Here is a 20,963-nt window from a genome sequence, read left to right as displayed (position 1 = left end):
ATTCACTGTGGTATCGGATCATTGGAACTGGCAGCGCATAGCGAGTTTTATCAGTAATTAGTTTAACATACAAGTGTTTGGACATCTGTAGTCTGGGTTTATTTATTGTGATATTATAAATCGTGCCGGTGCTAATTGGAAGTTTAGGTGCGAGATCTTTTGTTGTATAGTTACTATGATGTGAAAAAGTTTGAGTAAAATTGGAATTTTTAGGGTCACATTTAAAAACTTTTGTGGGGATGAACAAAATTTGAATATTTAGGGCCACATTTATAGTTCTTTATTGTGGTGAAAAAAAAAATTGAATGTTTAGAGGCACAATTGAAAAACATTATTTTTTATAGTGACGACCAAAATTTTATTTTTTTAGGGCCGCATTTAAAAAACTTCCCTTTTTTTTTTTTGTGGTGAACAAAATTGAATCTTTAGTGCCACTTTTAAAAAGCTATTTTTTTTTTTTTTTGATGAACAAAATTTGAATTTTAGTGGCCCCATTTGAATTTTTTTGTGTGTGGTGAACAAAATTTTAGTCTTTAGGGCCACTTATAAAACTTTTCAGTTTTGTAGTGATGAAAAAAAAATTAATGTTTTGTGCCACATGAAATTAATTTTGTGTGCCACGTGAAATTAATTTTTTTAGTGAACAAAATTTGATTTTTTAGAGACACGTGTATTTTTTTTTTTTTTTTTTTTTTTTTGTAGTGAACAAGATCTTAATATTTATGGCCCCACTGATACCCCAGCGATAGTCGATAAGAACTGGTGATTAATATCCTCAATATTTTAAAATTTAAGAGCAAATACTAAACTAAAGGATTTCCTTGTTAAAATGGTCTTGCTTTTGGTGAGAATCTTTGTACATGATTGAGATTCTAATATCCAAAAAGTTTCTACATCCTAAGGCTGATGTCTCGAAGGTTAAGGGATGCGAAGTGTTTTTTCCCAATGTTTTTTTTTCTATTTTATTTTTTCGTTTTGTATAGGCCTAGTGCTTATTGGGGGAATCTTAAAATCACGTAACATAATTATCTAATCTATTATATATCTATTTGTTTATATATATATTTAATCGCGAGAGAGAGAGAGAGAGAGAGAGAGAGAGAGAGAGAGAGAGAGAGAGAGAGAGAGAGAGAGATCCAATGTCTTGGTTGGTAGTTTTACCCTGATCCTCACCTACTTTAAACTAAGACTACTGTATTAAACTACATGAATATTTGCATATGTGGCACGGTAATATTGTAATGAAAGTTAATGTATCGACTATACTCATTTTTTTTAATGAGGCCCATTTGCACCGACTCGCAGGCGTGCCCTTTTAGTCCCGTAAAGTTTCTTACTAGCTGATTGGTTAGAATTATCTTGTCCAACCAATCAGCTAGATTAATAAAAGGACTACAAAATAGGGAAAGAGTTACCCCTGCACTAATTAAATTACACTGGCTGCCGGTAAAAGCGAGAATTGAATACAAGCTACTCTTACTAACGTTTAAGACACTGAACCAAATGAACCAAAATATCTAAAAGAATGCCTGAATAAACTAGAACTAGAAACAAATGTTAACACAAGACACATGAGTGACAAACTTAGGCTATCTGAACCAAGAACAAATAGTAAATTTGGTGAAAGGGCTTTTAGCTACTGTGCGCCTAGACATTATAATAAACTGCCAACTGAAATGAAGGACCTAAAGGGAGCAATTGAATTTAAGAAGAAACTAAAGACATTACTTTTCACAAGATCATATGATTTGGAAGATGCTACAATCAAAGAATTGTATAAGTTATAATGAAAATGTTTCGTTAGATGATTAATATGGACCCGCCAGAGAAGTAGTTCACTCGACTTCAGTGGAGGGTTGGATTTAAACCCAAAACAAGTAAACAAGTAAGTACTAGCTGATTGGTTAGAATTATCTTGTCCAACAAATCCGCTAATAGGAAACTTCTCAGAGCTAAAAGGGCACCCCTGAGTCAGTGCAAGTGTCTCGTTAAAAAGAAATTTGAGTAAGTTTTATTGTATTTCCACACCAGACACACGAGCCATAATTTTTTTCTTGTCTATTTCTAAACACTATTAATGGGACAAATCACCTTCTCTAATCTACCAAGATCGATATGACAATAAAATGAAAGAAATCAAAGTATAAAATTTACGGGCTGACTCAGTGTAAGAGCCCGTGTATTGCTATAGGTAAGGTGTTCTTAAACGAACGAACCAAAGAGTATAAAAAGTTGAGATGGTTGGAAAAATTACAGAATTTGATCAGCTGGAATATGAAATGCGCAATAATCCAATGTATAGGTAATGTTTTGGCACTAAATTTGACCTCAAAACGTATGTGAAATATAAGTGCAGTTCCAGGAACATTTTACTAATCCGGGACCCCAGTAAGCCCAAACTCGATTTTTTTTTTTTTTTTTTTTTTTGGTGGCTCATGCGTTAACGTCCCTGACTGGTGAACGCCAGACTGGGGTTACTCCTGCTCAAACTCGTTAGTTACTTTGGTCGCTGCAACCTCGCCTTCCTTGTGTGCTAAGGATGGGGGGTTTAGTGGAGCCTATAGGTTTTAAATTGAATTCAGTGAATGACTTGGAAATAGACATTACAGACATTACTTAGCAGCTTTAAGTTGAAACTGTCTCTTCTGAAAACTCTCTCTCTCTCTCTCTCTCTCTCTCTCTCTCTCTCTCTCTCTCTCTCTCTCTCTCTCTCTCTCTCAGAGAGAGAGAGAGAGAGAGAGAGAGAGAGAGAGAGAGAGAGAGAGAGAGAGAGAGAGAGAGAGTGTGTGTGTTGCGTGTAAGAGTTGGACATTTTAACATTTTTAATTTTGAGGGAAAAAAAGCGATGAAAACGAGTTTTGAGTTAAATTTAAAACTCTTTAAAAACTTTATGGATAAGTGATATAGTCTTTATTTGTGGAAATTAGTATATTCTGGAAATGATTGACATGGTAGCATTAGTTTCATAATCTGGAATTTGAACCCATGGATGAAAAGATTGATGTAAAAATAATGCAATTACTCTGATTGAACTTGAAAAATCTCATACTAATGTTGCTAGTTCATTTAAAAAATATAGTTCAATCTACAATTTTGCACAGTAATGAACATGTCTGAACATTATTTTCAGTATCCCATCTCGTGTATTTATTACTTGGTCATTTAAAATACCCGTATTTCAGTAGAATACGGGTGGCCGTAATTTTATCATACTTTATCTTTTACGGGTTGGTGACTGTAATCACTTTTTATAGTTTTTATAGTTATAGTTTTTATAGTTTATATATGACATATCTGTTTTTGACGTTGTTACTGTTTTTAGAATGATTTATTGTTAATTTGTTCTCATTTATTTCCTTATTTCCTGTCCTCACTGGGCTATTTTTCCCTATTGGAGCCCTTGGGCTTATAGCATCTTGCTTTTCCAACTAGGGTTGTAGCTTGGCTAATAATAATAATAATAATAATAATAATAATAATAATAATAATTACGTCAATATGTCCGTTTTTAAAGTGGTAAAAATCTGGAATAAATGTTGCCAGATTTTTAAGGCAAATTTTTAAGTTTAATTAAAGTAACTGAAGTTATGATTTTACAGAATGCACAGATACAAGATTTATGTTCTCCCATTCGTGTTGCTGACGTTTCTGAAAGGAGTTAAGAGTCAATTTACAATTTTGGGTAAGATGTTTGATAAATCTGTAGAATTAAATGGGTTACACGATCGAACGGTTCGTCGAACCTGGTTGTCGAACCTGCTTGCTAAACGGTTCGAAGAGGTGGAGTCAGTCACAAATGCACAATGTCTGGATAAAGAAGCTTCGCTCACTAAAGTCAGGCGAGAACAGACTTTTTCGAATTTTTCTTCAACAACCAAATAGCCCGTTCATTTGTTCGAACATCACTTCGAACACTTGTCAGTCGAACACTTGTCAGTCGAACACTTGTCAGTCGAACACTTGTCAGTCGAACACTTGTCAGTCGAACACTTGTCTGTCAAACTGCGTTCGACGAATCCTTCGGTTGTGTAAACCCACCTTTAAACAAGTGATACAGTGTATAAAGACGATGCAAGTTAGCAAAATAAGTATTTATATTCAACGTTTTTTTCTGCTTTAAAGGAGGCACAGTACAGGATACAGGATGTACCGATCGGAACAGGATACACAGACTCCCGCAGGAAGAATGGTACGAATCATCTACTTGCGAGAACTGCTTTTGTGATGAAGGCCAAATATCTTGTCAGGTAGCGAACGTGACCTGCCCCAAAGCACCAGATGCATCTTGCAAACTTGGACCAGTTGAGGGATGCTGTCCGATCTGGAATTGCACCGAGAAAATGTAAGTAGTGTTTTTATTATTATTATTATCATTCTTATTATTTGCTAAGCTCTACAACTCTAGTTAGAAAAGCAAGATGCTATAAGCCCAGGGGCCCCAACAGGGAAAATAGCCCAGTGAGGAAAGGAAACAAGAAAAATAAAACTTTAACAAAACAAGAGGAAGAGAAATTATATAGAATAGTGTGCCCGAGTGTACCCTCAAGCAAGAGAACTCTAACCCAAGGCAGTGGAAGACCATGGTATAGAGGCTATGACACTACCCAAGAATAGAGAACAATGGTTTGATTTTGGAGTGTCCTCCTCCTAGAAGAGCTACTTACCATAGCTAAAGTGTCTCTTCTACCCTTACCAAGAAGAAAGAAACTACTGAACAATTACAGTACAGTAGTGAACCCCTTAGGTGAAGAAGAATTGTTTGGTAATCTCTGCGTTTGTTCTAACAATGCTAATCAAAGGAATGTTTCAACTTTTTATATTTTAAAATTTAGAACTGGGGTTACTGAATCCCTTCGAGATATAACGATTATTTAAAGCATGACTAAATTCATAATTATCGTAGTCTCCTCCTACGCCTATTGACGCAAAGGGCATCAGATTCCGCCAGTCATCTATATCTTTAGCTTTTAATTCAATACTTCTCCATCTCGCACGTGACGAATCATAGTCCTCAGCCATGTAGGCCTGGGTCTTCTAACTCCCCTAGTGCCTTGTGGACTCGGTTCAAAGTTTGAACTATTCTCTCTTGGGGAGTGCAAAAAGCATGGCCAAACCATCCCCATCTCCCCTCGTCATGATCTCATCCACAAATGGCACTCGAGTACTCTTATAGTTTAATTTCCAATCCAGTCCTGCCATTTAACTCTCAATATTCTTCTGAGGACATTGGTCTCTACTAAATCTGTTGGATATAGTTACATTGTCATACCACGACTCGTGTCCGTACAGTAAAACCGATCTCACTAAACTGATATATAGCCTGATTTTTATATGTAATTTCAGGCGATTTTTTTTCCAAATATTTAACCCAGCCAATGTCTGATTTGCTTTCTTGAATCTTTCATTAAACTAAAATTCTAAAGATCCTGTATTGGAGATCATAGTCCCTAAATATTCAAATTATTCCACTTCATTAATCAGTTCTCCTTCCATATTACATCTTCCATAGCATACTCCGTTCTCATCTGTCTTCTATTTCACTTGAGCCTAACCTTGAGCGATATTTCATGCGTTCTGGTAGGCAAGCACTGTAAATCCTTTGGTGTTCTGCTAACAAGGACAACGTCATCAGCATACTCTTAAGTCCGCTATATTCCTATTACCAATTCAGTCCAATCCTTCTTCACCATCTCCAGCTGTTCTACGCATTAAAAACTCCATGAGGATGATAAACAGTATAGGTGACAATATACTCCATTGAAGTACTTCACTGTTGACTGGAAATTCATTTGATAGGACTCCACTAACATTAACTTTGCACTTGCCATGCTCATGAACACATGAACAGAATTAATCAATTTTTAATGTTTAAGAGGAATTCCATAACGCAGGGCTCTCCACAAAACTGGCCGGTGCACACTATCAAAGGCTTTTCATAGCCCACAAATGCCATCGAAAGTTGATTTCTATATTCTACACACTGTTGTATAACATGTCTTGAAATGAAAATTTGGTCAGTGCGTGACAAAATTTAATTTTCTAAATTCATACTACATAAATCTTGATATTTGGCAGTATTTAACAGATGAGTCTGAGCTCAATTTTATACAGTTAGCATTTTGGTTCTGTTTACAGGTGTCAAGGTAGGAAACCGGACGAAGAGTGGACCGACGTACAGAATCCATGCAAAAAGTACAAATGTACCGAGCAAGGTCTTGTGGTTACTCGAATTAAATGCCCTCCTGTGCCAGTTTTGACAGGTTCCTCTTGTTTTCAACGCAATGAAGAAAAGTGTTGTCCAAGCTGGTATTGTTTGTAAGCACTAATTATGCAAAAATGTTTGTTAGCCTTTAAATGGAGTTCTAAAAGGGAAATGTCTGTTTAATAAGGAGTGTTGTAAGATGGAATTTTTCTTAAGAGCTGCCCAGAGCTTCAGTCGTCTGCGCGTTACTTAGAATTTTTCTCTTTCAGGAGCTGCCCAGACCCACAGAGCTTCCGTCGTCTGTGCATTACTTATGAAGACCAGTGTGTTAATGATACGAGCTGTGAATATGGTGAAATCTGTTGTTTGGTACCAGGATGTGGTAAAGAATGCATGACGTGAGTTTTGAGGCTATGTTGTTTTGTTAGGTGGTTGTCCTGAGGGAAGTAGATTTTTATGGACGTTTACACACTTACTATGATGTAGGATTTTAAAAGTATAAGTAAGTTTAATTTAAAGGACCTGTCAAGAATCTTGGTTTAATTTATCAGGATTTTTCTACTTTTGAATTGCAATAAAATAAATCATAGGTTCCATTTTTAAGTAACAAATGAAAAACTTGTGCAAATAACATAATTAGCAGTTAAGCATAATTTTCTTCTATGTAAATGGACAAGTCTGCATCTTGTTTAGAATTTTCTCTAAACATGTGTTGCCTGTTCTACTTTTGAGTATGCTTGAACGACTTTTCTCAAATGCCTATGTTGCCATCGCATCAGTTTTAGGTTTGAGCTCTCACGCCTTGGGTATATACTCGAACTAACTTTAACTTAGCATATTTAGTTGATATTTCATCTTGATTTATTTACCTGATTCATCGTAGATAGCTAGGTTGGTAGCGTCACAGGCTTCTGTTTCAGAGGTGCCGAATTCGCGTCCCGCCAGGACACGGATAGTGTGAGATCTTCTACCAGGGTTACTCCCCAGGGTGGCGCCTTGGGGGGAGGTTAGAGGGGGCTAGTGATAGGCCTTGCTGGCTTATGGTCGCCCTAGCAGAATGATGGAGATCGTCTGTGTGGAGACCTAAAACCCGCAACTTTAACTTTTAACTATATTTCTACGTTTTCTACCCAGTGCTGTATTAACTAGTAGCAGGGTCCATAGGCTTCAAGCTTATTTTGGCCCACGGACATCAGCCAATGGCCCCCATTCCCTCCCACTTCAAGCACTCCTTTCGTACAATTTTTACAATAATTTTACAAATGAAGTGAACAATCTAGTTTTTGCATTTCAACATTTAAAAAGTTAAAAATTTGCATAGGCTCCTGCCTTTGGTAGGGCCTGTGGTGAGCCTGGTCTTGTTGAAGCCCTAGGCTTTAACCTAGTTAGCCCTAGGCTTCAACCTAGTTAGCCCTAGGCTTCAACCTAGTTAGCCCTAGGCTTCAACCTAGTTAGCCCTAGGCTTCAACCTAGTTAGCCCTAGGCTTCGACCTAGTCAGCCTTTAGGCTTCGACCTAGTCAGCCTTTAGGCTTCGACCTAGTCAGCCTTTAGGCTTCGACCTAGTCAGCCTTTAGGCTTCGACCTAGTCAGCCTTTAGGCTTCGACCTAGTCAGCCTTTAGGCTTCGACCTAGTCAGCCTTTAGGCTTCGACCTAGCCAGCCTTTAGGCTTCGACCTAGCCAGCCTTTAGGCTTCGACCTAGCCAGCCTTTAGGCTTCGACCTAGCCAGCCTTTAGGCTTCGACCTAGCCAGCCTTTAGGCTTCGACCTAGCCAGCCTTTAGGCTTCGACCTAGCCAGCCTTAAGGATAATGAGGCACCGTTTTTACCCCAATTTTTATTAGATCTACGTAAAGATTTCTGTTAGAGCCTGTTGACTCTATATATGAGAACACACTCGCTAAGTATCATTTGATCTTGCTTATTCCCACAGGCCCTGCATAGATGATTCTGGCATATCCCGAGCTATAGGTCAGGTTTGGAAGGTTCCAGACTCCCCAAACGAAAGCAAAGTGTGCAGAGAAGATGGTATACACAAAGTGGTAAATGAGTGCTCCAACCAGAGGGTCGATGATTTCCATATGAAGTAAGTACTTTGTCGAATTCACAACACTAGCAGTGTAACCTCCTTGTTCTCAAGCATTTTTAAAATTAACTAGTTTTGGATATACTGTAGAGTGATTGAGGTTTTTTTTTTTGGGGGGGGGGGGTGGACTGAGATTTGTAGGAGCCCTTAAGTGACGTGTTGATAACACTTGAATATTAAAATTGCCATTAGTAAAATTTAAGTCCCCTCGCCTCCGCCACTCAAATCTTGCACCTGAAAAGATACCTTAAAAATTTTAATGTTGAAATTTCAATTCATAATTCCAGGTTCCTTACAGTGTTTTAAGATGTAAAAAGTTTTAAACTTAACATTTGCTGTCTTAATCATTTTAATACAGAGGGCATTTTGTAGGAAAGATGTTTTGAAGCAAAAGAAAGATATTAACATTTTCAGGAATCATGAGACACTGAAGGTATTAGCCGAACTAAAATATTTCGGTGCTGTTTTGTTATGCGATCTCAAAAGTCATGCTTTTGCTTTGGTATGCGATCTCACATGATAGTAGCTATCTCACTTCACTTCACGGGGAAGCAAGATGTTATCGTGCGCAACATAACATTACCCCTTGCCAGTACATATGAAGCTTGATGTTTTTATTTTTTCACGAGCGAAGCGAGCGCCATGCGAGGAAGCAAAAACCATTTAGGTTTTCTATTGTTTTTTACCTAGTAAGAATATTGAGATCGCATACCAAAGCAAAAGAATAATTCGAGATCATGCTTTAAATGAGATCGCATATCAAAGCAAAAGAATAATTCGAGATCATGCTTTAAATGAGATCGCATACCAAAACGGTACCAATATTTCTTACAGAAGTCTTGATATATTCAATCTGGTTCCTGACGCCATGAAAATGCTTGCATCACTGAGGGTGCCGGTAAGAGGTAAGTTTTGTAGTACACAACAGGTTTAAAGACCCGAGCCAACTAACTATACATTAAAATCAGCTATTGATCACTTTGATTCATTAAATGGACCTTTTTAATTTGGTTAATCAGTTTAGAACCCTAGTATTTTAGTTCACCGGAAATTCACCTTTGTATTTGGATATGCCCCTTTTATTTTTGTTCATTAGATGTGCCCCCTGTATTTTTGTTCATTAGATGGGCCCCCTTTATTTTTGTTCATTAGATGGGCCCCCTTTATTTTTGTTCATTAGATGGGCCCCTTTTATTTTTGTTCATTAGATGGGCCCCCTGTATTTTTGTTCATTAGATGGGCCCCCTGTATTTTTGTTCATTAGATGGGCCCCCTGTATTTTTGTTCATTAGATGGGCCCTCTGTATTTTTGTTCATCAGATGGGCCCCCTGTATTTTTGTTCATCAGATGGGCCCCCTGTATTTTTGTTCATCAGATGGGCCCCCTTTATTTTTGTTCATAAGATGGGCCCCCTTTATTTTTGTTCATTAGATGGGCCCCCTTTATTTTTGTTCATTAGATGGGCCCCCTTTATTTTTGTTCATTAGATGGGCCCCCTGTATTTTTGTTCATTAGATGGGCCCCCTGTATTTTTGTTCATTAGATGGGCCGCCTTTATTTTTGTTCATTAGATAGACCTTTTACGTTAGTTCATTAGATGGGTCACTTTTATTTTTTTCATTAGTATGGCCCCTTTTATTTTGGTTCATTAGATGGGCCTCTTTTATTTTGGTTCATTACATGGGCCCCTTTTTATTATGGTTCATTAGATGGGCCCCTTTTTATTATGGTTCATTAGATAGACACCTTTTTATTATGGTTCATTAGATGGGCCCCTTTTTATTATGGTTCATTGGGTGGGCCCCTTTTTATTATGATTCATTAGGTGGGCCCCTTTTATGTTGGTTCATTAGATGGCCCCCTTTTTATTATGGTTCATGAGGTGGGCCCCTTATTATTATGGTTCATTATATGGGCCCCTTTTTATTATGGTTCATTATATGGGCCCCTTTTTATTATGGTTCATTAGATGGGCCCCTTTTTATTATGGTTCATTAGGTAGGCCCCTTTTTATTATAGTTCATTAGATGGGCCCTTTTTATTATGGTTCATTAGGTAGGCCCCTTTTTATTATGGTTCATTAGATGGGCCCCTTTTAATATGGTTCATTAGATGGGCCCCTTTTAATATGGTTCATTAGATGGGCCCCTTTTAATATGGTTCATTAGATGGCCCCCTTATTATTATGATTCATTAGGTGGTCCCCTTTTTATTCTGGTTCATTAGATGGGCCCCTTTTAATATGGGTCATTAGATGGGCCCCTTTTAATATGGGTCATTAGATGGCCCCCTTATTATTATGGTTCATTAGATGGGCCCCTTTTAATATGGTTCATTAGATGGGCCCCTTTTAATATGGTTCATTAGATGGCCCCCTTATTATTATGATTCATTAGGTGGTCCGCTTTTTATTCTGGTTCATTAGATGGGCCCCTTTTAATATGGGTCATTAGATGGGCCTCTTTTAATATGGGTCATTAGATGGGCCCCTTTTAATATGGTTCATTAGATGGGCCCCTTTGAATATGGTTCATTAGGTGGTCCCTTTGAATATGGTTCATTAGGTGGGCCCCTTTTAATATGGGTCATTAGATGGGCCCCTTTTAATATGGTTCATTAGGTGGGCCCCTTTTATTATGGTTCATTAGATGGGCCCCTTTTTTATTATGGTTCATTAGATGGGCCCCTCTCATTATGGTTCATTAGATGGGCCCCTTTTATAATGGCTCATTAGATGGGCCTGTTTTATTATGGTTCATTAGATGGGTCCCTTTTATCATGGTTCATTAGATGGGCCCCTTTTATGTTGGTTCATTAGATGGGCCCCTTTTATGTTGGTTCATTAGATGGGCCTCTTTTATTATGGTTCATTAGATGGGCCCCTTTTATGTTGGTTCATTAGATGGGCCTCTTTTATTATGGTTCATTAGATGGGCCTCTTTTATTATGGTTCATTAGATGGGCCCCTTTTAATATGGTTCATTAGATGGGCCCCTTTTAATATGGTTCATTAGATGGCCCCCTTATTATTATGGTTCATTAGGTGGTCCCCTTTTTATTCTGGTTCATTAGATGGGCCCCTTTTAATATGGGTCATTATATGGGCCTCTTTTAATATGGGTCATTAGATGGGCCCCTTTGAATATGGTTCATTAGGTGGTCCCTTTGAATATGGTTCATTAGGTGGGCCCCTTTTAATATGGGTCATTAGATGGGCCCCTTTTAATATGGTTCATTAGGTGGGCCCCTTTTATTATGGTTCATTAGATGGGCCCCTTTTTTATTATGGTTCATTAGATGGGCCCCTCTCATTATGGTTCATTAGATGGGCCCCTTTTATAATGGCTCATTAGATGGGCCTCTTTTATTATGGTTCATTAGATGGGTCCCTTTTATCATGGTTCATTAGATGGGCCCCTTTTATCATGGTTCATTAGATGGGCCCCTTTTATCATGGTTCATTAGATGGGCCCCTTTTATGTTGGTTCATTAGATGGGCCCCTTTTATGTTGGTTTATTAGATGGGCCTCCTTTATTATGGTTCATTAGATGGGCCCCTTTTATCATGGTTCATTAGATGGGCCCCTTTTATCATGGTTCATTAGATGGGCCCCTTTTATCATGGTTCATTAGATGGGCCCCTTTTATGTTGGTTCATTAGATGGGCCCCTTTTATGTTGGTTCATTAGATGTGCCTCTTTTATTATGGTTCATTAGATGGGCCTCTTTTATTATGGTTCATTAGATGGGTCCCTTTTATCATGGTTCATTAGATGGGCCCCTTTTATGTTGGTTCATTAGATGGACCTCTTTTATTATGGTTCATTAGATGGGCCTGTTTTATTATGGTTCATTAGATGGGTCCCTTTTATCATGGTTCATTAGATGGGCCCCTTTTATGTTGGTTCATTAGATGTGCCCCTTTTATGTTGGTTCATTAGATGGGCCTCTTTTATTATGGTTCATTAGATGGGCCCCTTTTATGTTGGTTCATTAGATTGGTCACTTTTATTTGGTTTCTTAATTTGGTTTATCAAAAGGCCCCCTTTTATTTTGGTTTACCTTAATACCCACTTTTATTTGAAGTTAAAGTTCCATAGGTTTTACTATTCAAATAAGTATTGCATGAGTCGTATGCTTTTCATACAATAGTTTACAGGCATATATTAACTTAATTCACCAATAATCTTGACTGAAGTTTCAAAACAGAATTTTAGCCCAAGCTTAAAGCATTACTCGAATATTAAGTTTTCATTATAAATAAAGTAGCTTCCATCTTCTAGTCTGTTAATCTAATTCCTCAATTCAGTAGCTTCCATCTTCTAGTCTGTTAATCTGTCTAATCCCTCAATTAAGTAGCTTCCATCTTCTAGTCTGTTAATCTGTCTAATCCCTCAATTCAGTAGCTTCCATCTTCTAGTCTGTTAATCTGTCTAATCCCTCAATTCAGTAGCTTCCATCTTCTAGTCTGTTAATCTGTCTAATCCCTCAATTAAGTAGCTTCCATCTTCTAGTCTGTTAATCTGTCTAATCCCTCAATTCAGTAGCTTCCATCTTCTAGTCTGTTAATCTGTCTAATTCCTCAATTCAGTAGCTTCCATCATCTAGTTTCTAGGTTAATCTTTCAATCTAATCCCTCAATTCAGTACCTTCCATCTTCTAGTCTGTTAATCTCTCAATCTAATCCCTCAATTCAGTAGCTTCCATCTTCTATTCTAGGTTAATCTCTCAATCTAAACCCTCAATAAAGTAGCTTCTGCCTTCTAGTTTCTAGGTTAATCTCTCAATCTAAACCCTCAATAAGTAGCTTCTGCCTCTAGTTTCTAGATTAATCTCTCAAACTAAACCCTCAATAAGTAGCTTCTGCCTTATAGTTTCTAGGTTAATCTCTCAAACTAAACCCTCAATAAGTAGCTTCTGCCTTCTAGTTTCTAGGTTAATCTCTCAATCTAAACCCTCAATAAGTAGCTTCTGCCTTCTAGTTTCTAGGTTAATCTCTCAAACTAATGAACCAATTTCCCTCAAATTTACAGATTCGGAATTCTTCCTGAATAATTACATCGCAGCTCTGAGTCCCAGAAATGCGAAGGGTCCCCCCAGTCAAACATCTGCAGCGCCACCATCAAGTCTTGCGGGCCTTGACGTCGAAGCGATAAGGTCATTTGCCGATCAGTTCAACTGGACTGCTTTAGTTCCACTTCTGTCAAGAAATATTGCCAAAGAAGCAAGGTGAGACTTGACTGAGAAATTTGAGATACTGAAAAGTTTTATTAGATTTTTACTTTAACACTTTTAAGTTTAGATGTCTTTCATGAGTAGTAGGCAAGGGACAGTGACAATACCCTAGCTTAATAGAGACTGATCATATTATAGGCTACATAGGATCATCGATTAATGTTGAAAAAAATTTGAAATATACGGAAAAGGTAAATTTTAATTATTCTATGTTTGTTTAGACACTTTGGTTTAAAGGTTTAAATGTCGTTCATGAATAGGAGAGGCAAGGGACAGTGACAGTCATAGTAGGGCAGTGTCCTAGAGACTGATCATTCTAGTATATACATATGATCTGTGCCGAAGACTCCTTTCCACCCAAGTCAAATTTCGGGTAACTTTAATGCAGTGGCATCTGAAAATCTTTTTCACAACTGAAATAAGACGAAAACAGATCATTGCCCTTTAGCTGTGACTTCCTTTCGGCGAATTAAGAACCAGACAGGTAGTTGACTGAGACTTTACTACTCGTCTCAAACCATACATAGGAAAAATAGATTACGCAAGACATGAGAAAAGTTTTGTCGATGTGAATTTGTCACCTACAGATGCTGAAATGTTATAATTAAAATAGTTATAAAGTATTCAGGAAACCCCTCGAGCAAAATGTGAATAAGTTCTTGATGCACGAATAGTCTAGAATAGAGTATTCGGACAATGAGATTTCCATCTCAAATCAACTGAACTTGAAAAATCTGATTTGGAAGGAATATTTGCAAATTATGTAAAATAAAATGATGCTCTAGGTAGAAAGAGCTCAAAATCAATGTTGGGAGAAGCGTTCTCTTCAGAATCCTAACTCAGTTTGATAGATTACGAGATTTTCCCCCAACATCTATGAAACCTATCGGAACCTAGATATTATTATTATTACTATCCAAGCTACAACCCTAATTGGAAAAGCAAGATGCTATAAGCCTAGGGGCTCCAATAGGGAAAAATAGACCAGTTAGGAAAGGAAATAAGGAAATAAATAACTGAAGAGAACAAATTAACAATAAATCATTCTAAAAAAAGTAATGTCTAAAGAGATATGTCATATATAAACTATTAACGTCAAAAACAAATGTCATATATAATCTATAAAAAGGTTCATGTCCGCCTGGTCAACAAAAAAGCATTTGCTCCAACTTTGAACTTTTGAAGTTCTATGTCTACTGTAGGGTCTAGAGCCTTTAAATATGCGGCGGCGAGACTATACAAAAAGCTCCCACGAGACATCCGAATGATTGAAAATATTAAGGCTTTCAAGAGGAAACTGAAGACACTGGAAGTGACGATTTAACAGTAAATGAGCAATCATCATCTCCTCTTACGCCTATTGACGCTAAGGGCCTCTGTTAGATTTCGTCAGTCGTCTCTATCTTGAGGTTTTAATTCAAGACTTCTACTTCACGCTTCATAGTCCTCAGCCATGTAGGCCTAGGCTTTCCAACTCTACCATTCCCTTGTGGAGCCCAGCTGAACGTTTGAGCAATATGTAAAATGAAATGTTGATTACTCTGAACAAAATAAAATGACTGTGGAGGCCCTGTTGAGAGTAGGGTTGGTGCCCCTGTTGTATAGGACCGGAAAAACTGCAAACAGCCTTCAAAGTAAAGTATTAAGATACAGTAGCTCGGAGAAATTATTGATGCGTAGCTGTGGCTTCAGTTTTGGTCATTGCACTTTTCTGACTTCATCAAGAAGGTCCTCCTGTTCATAGGTTTAAATGAAACTGTAATTAAAGCTATTGGTCCTAATTACATCTAGTGATCCCCGTGGAAATAAAGTTTAAAGGTTTAAAGGCCACCCATGAATGGCAGAGGCAAGGGACAGTGACATTGCCCTATCAAGCAGTACAATGCCTTAGAGACTGACCATGTATCATATGATCAGCGCCCAAGCCCCCTCTCCACCCAAACTAGGACCAGGGAGGGCCAAGCAATAGCTGCTTGAATACTCCGCAGATAGACCTATAGTGCTGATGAGTTAGTTTTTTCTACGATTAAGTTGTTAAATCTGCTAATTCTGAGAAATATCAGGAACTATTACTCTATTATAACTTATTAATTATGGACGGGGATAAACTGTATCCATCTTAAGGTTAATGAAACGATCCAGCAACTCTTAATATTATTCCCTGCCTATAATAATGTTTATACAAACAAGATATGAAGGGGGAAACTATAGTGTTAACCAAAGATCCCGAAAACAACTTTAAAATCCCCCCCCCCCCCACCAAAAAAACGTGTACTTGTTAATCCTCATGGTACCAGGTAGCCTTGTTCATCCTCGTGGTACCAGGTAGCCTCGTTCATCCTCGTGGTACCAGGTAGCCTCGTTCATCCTCGTGGTACCAGGTAGCCTCGTTCATCCTCGTGGTACCAGGTAGCCTCGTTCATCCTCGTGGTACCAGGTAGCCTCGTTCATCCTCGTGGTACCAGGTAGCCTCGTTCATCCTCGTGGTACCAGGTAGCCTCGTTCATGCTCGTGGTACCAGGTAGCCTCGTTCATGCTCGTGGTACCAGGTAGCCTCGTTCATGCTCGTGGTACCAGGTAGCCTCGTTCATGCTCGTGGTACCAGGTAGCCTCGTTCATGCTCGTGGTACCAGGTAGCCTCGTTCATGCTCGTGGTACCAGGTAGCCTCGTTCATCCTCGTGGTACCAGGTAGCCTCGTTCATGCTCGTGGTACCAGGTAGCCTCGTTCATGCTCGTGGTACCAGGTAGCCTCGTTCATCCTCGTGGTACCAGGTAGCCTCGTTCATCCTCGTGGTACCAGGTAGCCTCGTTCATCCTCGTGGTACCAGGTAGCCTCGTTCATCCTCGTGGTACCAGGTAGCCTCGTTCATCCTCGTGGTACCAGGTAGCCTCGTTCATCCTCGTGGTACCAGGTAGCCTCGTTCATGCTCGTGGTACCAGGTAGCCTCGTTCATGCTCGTGGTACCAGGTAGCCTCGTTCATCCTCGTTCATCCTCGTGGTACCAGGTAGCCTCGTTCATCCTCGTGGTACCAGGTAGCCTCGTTCATGCTCGTGGTACCAGGTAGCCTCGTTCATGCTCGTGGTACCAGGTAGCCTCGTTCATCCTCGTAGTACCAGGTAGCCTCGTTCATCCTCGTGGTACCAGGTAGCCTCGTTCATGCTCGTGGTACCAGGTAGCCTTGTTAATCCTCGTGGTACCAGGTAGCCTTTACAATCTCTTGCATTTTGGCTCCTCTCTTGGGTTGACTTCAGAAGTGGTTCCAATATTTCTTTAAACAACTCTTTAAGGAAATTTCTTCATGTGAAGACGACTTTCTTGGCTAAGCCTTTAAAGGGTAAAATTTTCTTTTTATTTTATAATCCAAAATTACCCACTATGAGGCAGTTGTATTGTTAGTGAAAAACTCTTATCAATGTTTCACTTTATATGAGGCACAGTTTAAGCAGGATGTATTATGAATTAATTTCCTTCCATTGTTTACTTTTCCTTCTGCAATGCACTGCACTTAATTATCATATTTTTTCATCATTGCGCGCTCGTGCACACACACACACACACACACACACACACACACACACACACACACACACACACACACACACACACACACACACACACATCCGTGCTGGAGCAAGAGCGTAGAAGAAATCTGCAGTAAATATGGGATGGAAGTTGAAGAAATAAGAAATTGGGGGAAAAGGACCCTGATAAAAGAAATCAAGAAAAGAATTATAGAAAAAATAAAAACTATTGAAGAAAAAAAGAAAATGAAAAAAGTTAAGATTTATTAAAGGAAATGGCCCTCTGCCTTATATAGAAATATATCTGGATAATGCATCCCTTGTGATGAAAGCAAGATTAGATATGCTCAACTTAAAAGCAAATTTCAGGGCAAATATGATGACAATTTGTGTGACTTGTGCAAAGAGGAAGAAGACACTACCGAACATTTATTTTTATGCCCAAAGTTAGAACAGCTAAAGATTGTAGAAATAAGTTTAGTTGTGCTGAAAAATCCTAGCAGGGATCTGGCTGCATTTATAGATAGGGCAATGCATATAAAAGAAGAGTGTAAGAAGCCCAAACTGACTACCACAACAGGTTGCCAAAACTGATGATAGCAAGGTGTTATCCTATCTAATTTCAAGGTAGAAGGGAATAAAAGTAAATATTGAGAACCTCATTATGATATTAATTTATTTAAGGCACAGATGATATAAACTTAATAACAATAATAAGAATAGGCTTAGAAGCTTTGCACCTATCTATAAAGAGATAGAGTGCCCGCAAACTTATTTTGCGGAGTGAGCAATAAGGAACCAGGAACCACACACACACACACACCGATTTCCCGGAGTTTCTCCGGGCGGGCTCTTGTACTAGAGCAGTCATAGCTCCTAAAGCATTCCTTAATCTTAGGTTTTGTCTTTAATAAGTGCTAGTACCCATTTAGTCCATTACTCATATAACCTGATAGCGATTCATTCTGACTGGCAGCTATCTTAATCTTAACCATTCATGTAATTTTCTTTTGACGCCTACATTTCCACAAACTCGGAAAATCTGTAAGATATTAAAATAATTTCTTGTTTACGATCTTAATATTTCCATTATGATGTATGTTATGAATTTTAAAATAAAGGCGTATTTCATAATAAAAGATAAGAAAAATATTTCCCTTACTGTAGAAAATACACACTAGGTTTTAAATATTTTTCTTCTATCCTTATCCCTCTTTGTAGGCCTGTTGTTCAATTTGATATATTTAGCCCACAATTAAGACATTTCCTGCCGACCTTAAATCATTAAGTAATTTTTTTATTTTTTAAAATTTACATTTGGATGAGGGTGCTATAATTTTGGCATTGACCGCAATATCGTGTTCAATTGGGTCTGTTTGTAGACAATAAGTTACAAATGTATTTTCAATTTGAAGGCAACGAAGCATATACTGTCTTATATAGATTAGACAATGCAGTATTTTATCAAGTTAAAATCTGTAGAAATTCATATACAATTTACTTTAAAGTTTTTATTTTATAAAGATTTAAGCTAGTAAAAATATGAAGTATTTTATATGGCAAAAATCTGTTTAAATTCATATTAGATTTACACAACAGTTTTTAGTTATAAAAGTTCACGAAGCTGGTAGAATAATGCAGTAATTTATATGGTAAAATCTGCTGAAATTAGTTTTTAGTTTATAAAAGTTTACAAAGCCAATACGGTAAAAATCTTTTGACATTAAACAGTTTTTAGTTTATAAAAGTTTACGAAGATATGGTAAAAATTCTGATGAAATTAAAGTTTTTAGTTTACAAAAGTTTACCAAACTTATAACCCACACATTTCCCACCAGAGAGGCCTTCGACATTGGCAACAAGGATCTTCGTCAGAGAACAAATCTAAATAAAGAAATCGGCGAGAGAAATGAAATTGTACCGCTTGATTCACCTTCCGGTAAGCACCAGGAAGCCTTCAGGAGAACAGATCCAATATCAACAGAAATGGCCAAGCTGGGATACATCATGGCCAAGGCTACATCCAAGATAGTAGATAGGTTCGCGAAAATGTCATTGTTTTTAATGTCTTGTTTTACACTTTTTAGAGGTAGGTGTAAATATGTATTCAATTTGATAAAATACACAATTTTACTAAATTATTAGTTTTAAAGTTGAATGACATTTGCAAACTACTTTAGTTTCAGGCTACCCAAACTTGTAACATTGAATAAAATTTGCGAACGACTATAATTAAAAGCTACATAAAACTTTAAATTTAATAATATTTGCAAACAACTATAATTTTAAGCTACCCAAACTTGTAAAATTGAATAACAGTTGCAAACTACTATAATTTCAAGCTACCCAAACTTGTAAAATTGAATAACAGTTGCAAACAACTATAATTTCAAGCTACCCAAACTTGTAAAATTGAATAACAGTTGCAAACAACTATAATTTCAAGCTACCCAAACTTGTAAAATTGAATAACATTTTCAAACTACTCTAGTTTCAAGCTACCCAGACTTGCCACCACTGGAATGTCGCTCCTCGGAGAGTCGCTTGAATGCGTGACCAGATTTAAGGAATACCAGAGACCAGATCTTTCTCCACGGTGTGATAATGCAAGTCCTTACAGGACCTTGGATGGTTCTTGTAATAATCCTAATGATAGACTGAGAGGAGCTGCCTTCACGAAACTTAGACGCAGCCTCTTCCCTGACTATGGAGATGGTAAGGGTGGTGGTTATATCATTGTTCTCCTATCTTTGGTAGTGCCATAGCCTCTGTACCATGGTCTTCCACTGTCTTGGGCTGGAGTTTTCTTGCTTGATGGTACAGTCGGGCACACTTTTCTATCTAATTTCTCTTCCTCTTGTTTTGTTAAGATTTTATATTTTATATAGGAAATATTCATTTTAATTTTGTCACTGTTCTTAAAATATTTTAATTTTCCTGAGTTTCCTTTCCTCACTGGGCTATTTTCCCTGTTGGGGCCCCTGGGATTATAGCATCCTGCTTTTCCAACTAGGGTTGTAGCTTAGCAACTAATAATAATAATAATAATAATAATAATAATAATAATAATGATAATAATAGACTACAGAAAAATGCAATGCTTAAAGTACTGAATGTAGACGTAACTTCAACAAAGTTGTGTTTATATTTAAATATATAATAGGGTTTTCTTGTTTATGAAGACTTAAGAAGAAAGCTGTTATATTTAAAAAGGGGTCTTGAAAGAAAACTTTGTTACTTTAATATATTCTGGGTGTAATTTCCTTCATCTTAGTTATCAAAGTTTCTCTCTCTCTCTCTCTCTCTCTCTCTCTCTCTCTCTCTCTCTCTCTCTCTCTCTCTCTCTCTGGTAGTATTTTAGTCTTCATTCAGTTAAATAGGCCTATCACGCTCAGGTGGTTTTATAACAATTTCCACCAACTCTGAGAAAATCTGCAATCGTTAATTACAAATTTCTCATTCTGTGCCTTAATGACATACGTTAAATAAGGCATGATTTATCCACAAATAATAACAATGTTAATATATTATGTTAACGTTGCTGACCAAAGCTACTCTCCCAGGAATATCAGAACTACGGAGGTCTACATCCGGTGATAGTTTACCAAGTGCGCGTTTAGTAAGTACTACAGTCAATCGTGGGCCTAATGTGGCGTCCTCAGCCCATACAATTCTTTTGATGACCTATGGACAATTTCTGGATCATGATCTTACTGCTACGCCTATTGCTAAAGGTAAGTTTTTAGATGTGATGGCCTTTTTCTGGATATGAAAATGTTTTAGCAGAAATGAACCGTTTTCTGTTGGTACTGAGCTATGCAAGGTTTTTTATTTTTTCCCACAGTAAACTTTTAATTCACAATTCTTACATTGACAGCTGAATTACTTCTATGAAGAAGTAAAACATACAGTATTTT

General features: G+C 37.7%; 1 protein-coding gene across 2 annotated transcripts in view; it reads left to right on the top strand.

Annotated features, from left to right (window-relative positions):
• The first annotated feature begins 34 nt into the window (after positions 1-34).
• Positions 35-20,963, top strand: part of LOC137635010 (peroxidase-like) — a 31,345-nt gene continuing 10,416 nt past the window's right edge. Inside the window, exons 1-11 of one of the 2 annotated variants that reach the window (XM_068367612.1) lie at positions 36-147; positions 3,600-3,682; positions 4,123-4,342; positions 6,136-6,315; positions 6,472-6,600; positions 8,134-8,286; positions 9,121-9,191; positions 13,321-13,516; positions 18,885-19,085; positions 19,538-19,761; positions 20,610-20,780. In XM_068367612.1, coding sequence (XP_068223713.1) covers positions 3,601-3,682; positions 4,123-4,342; positions 6,136-6,315; positions 6,472-6,600; positions 8,134-8,286; positions 9,121-9,191; positions 13,321-13,516; positions 18,885-19,085; positions 19,538-19,761; positions 20,610-20,780 — 1,627 coding nt within the window. In that variant the 5' untranslated portion in view covers positions 36-147; position 3,600. Of the gene's footprint in view, positions 148-3,599; positions 3,683-4,122; positions 4,343-6,135; positions 6,316-6,471; positions 6,601-8,133; positions 8,287-9,120; positions 9,192-13,320; positions 13,517-18,884; positions 19,086-19,537; positions 19,762-20,609; positions 20,781-20,963 lie in introns of both variants that reach the window. The other variant, XM_068367614.1, reaches the window with a different exon arrangement.

The sequence above is a fragment of the Palaemon carinicauda genome, chromosome 45, assembly GCF_036898095.1.
Source record: "Palaemon carinicauda isolate YSFRI2023 chromosome 45, ASM3689809v2, whole genome shotgun sequence".
NCBI classification, from domain to species: Eukaryota; Metazoa; Arthropoda; class Malacostraca; order Decapoda; family Palaemonidae; genus Palaemon; species Palaemon carinicauda.
The sequence above is the reverse complement of the archived record's forward strand: the minus strand, read 5'-3'. Positions and strand labels throughout refer to the sequence as shown.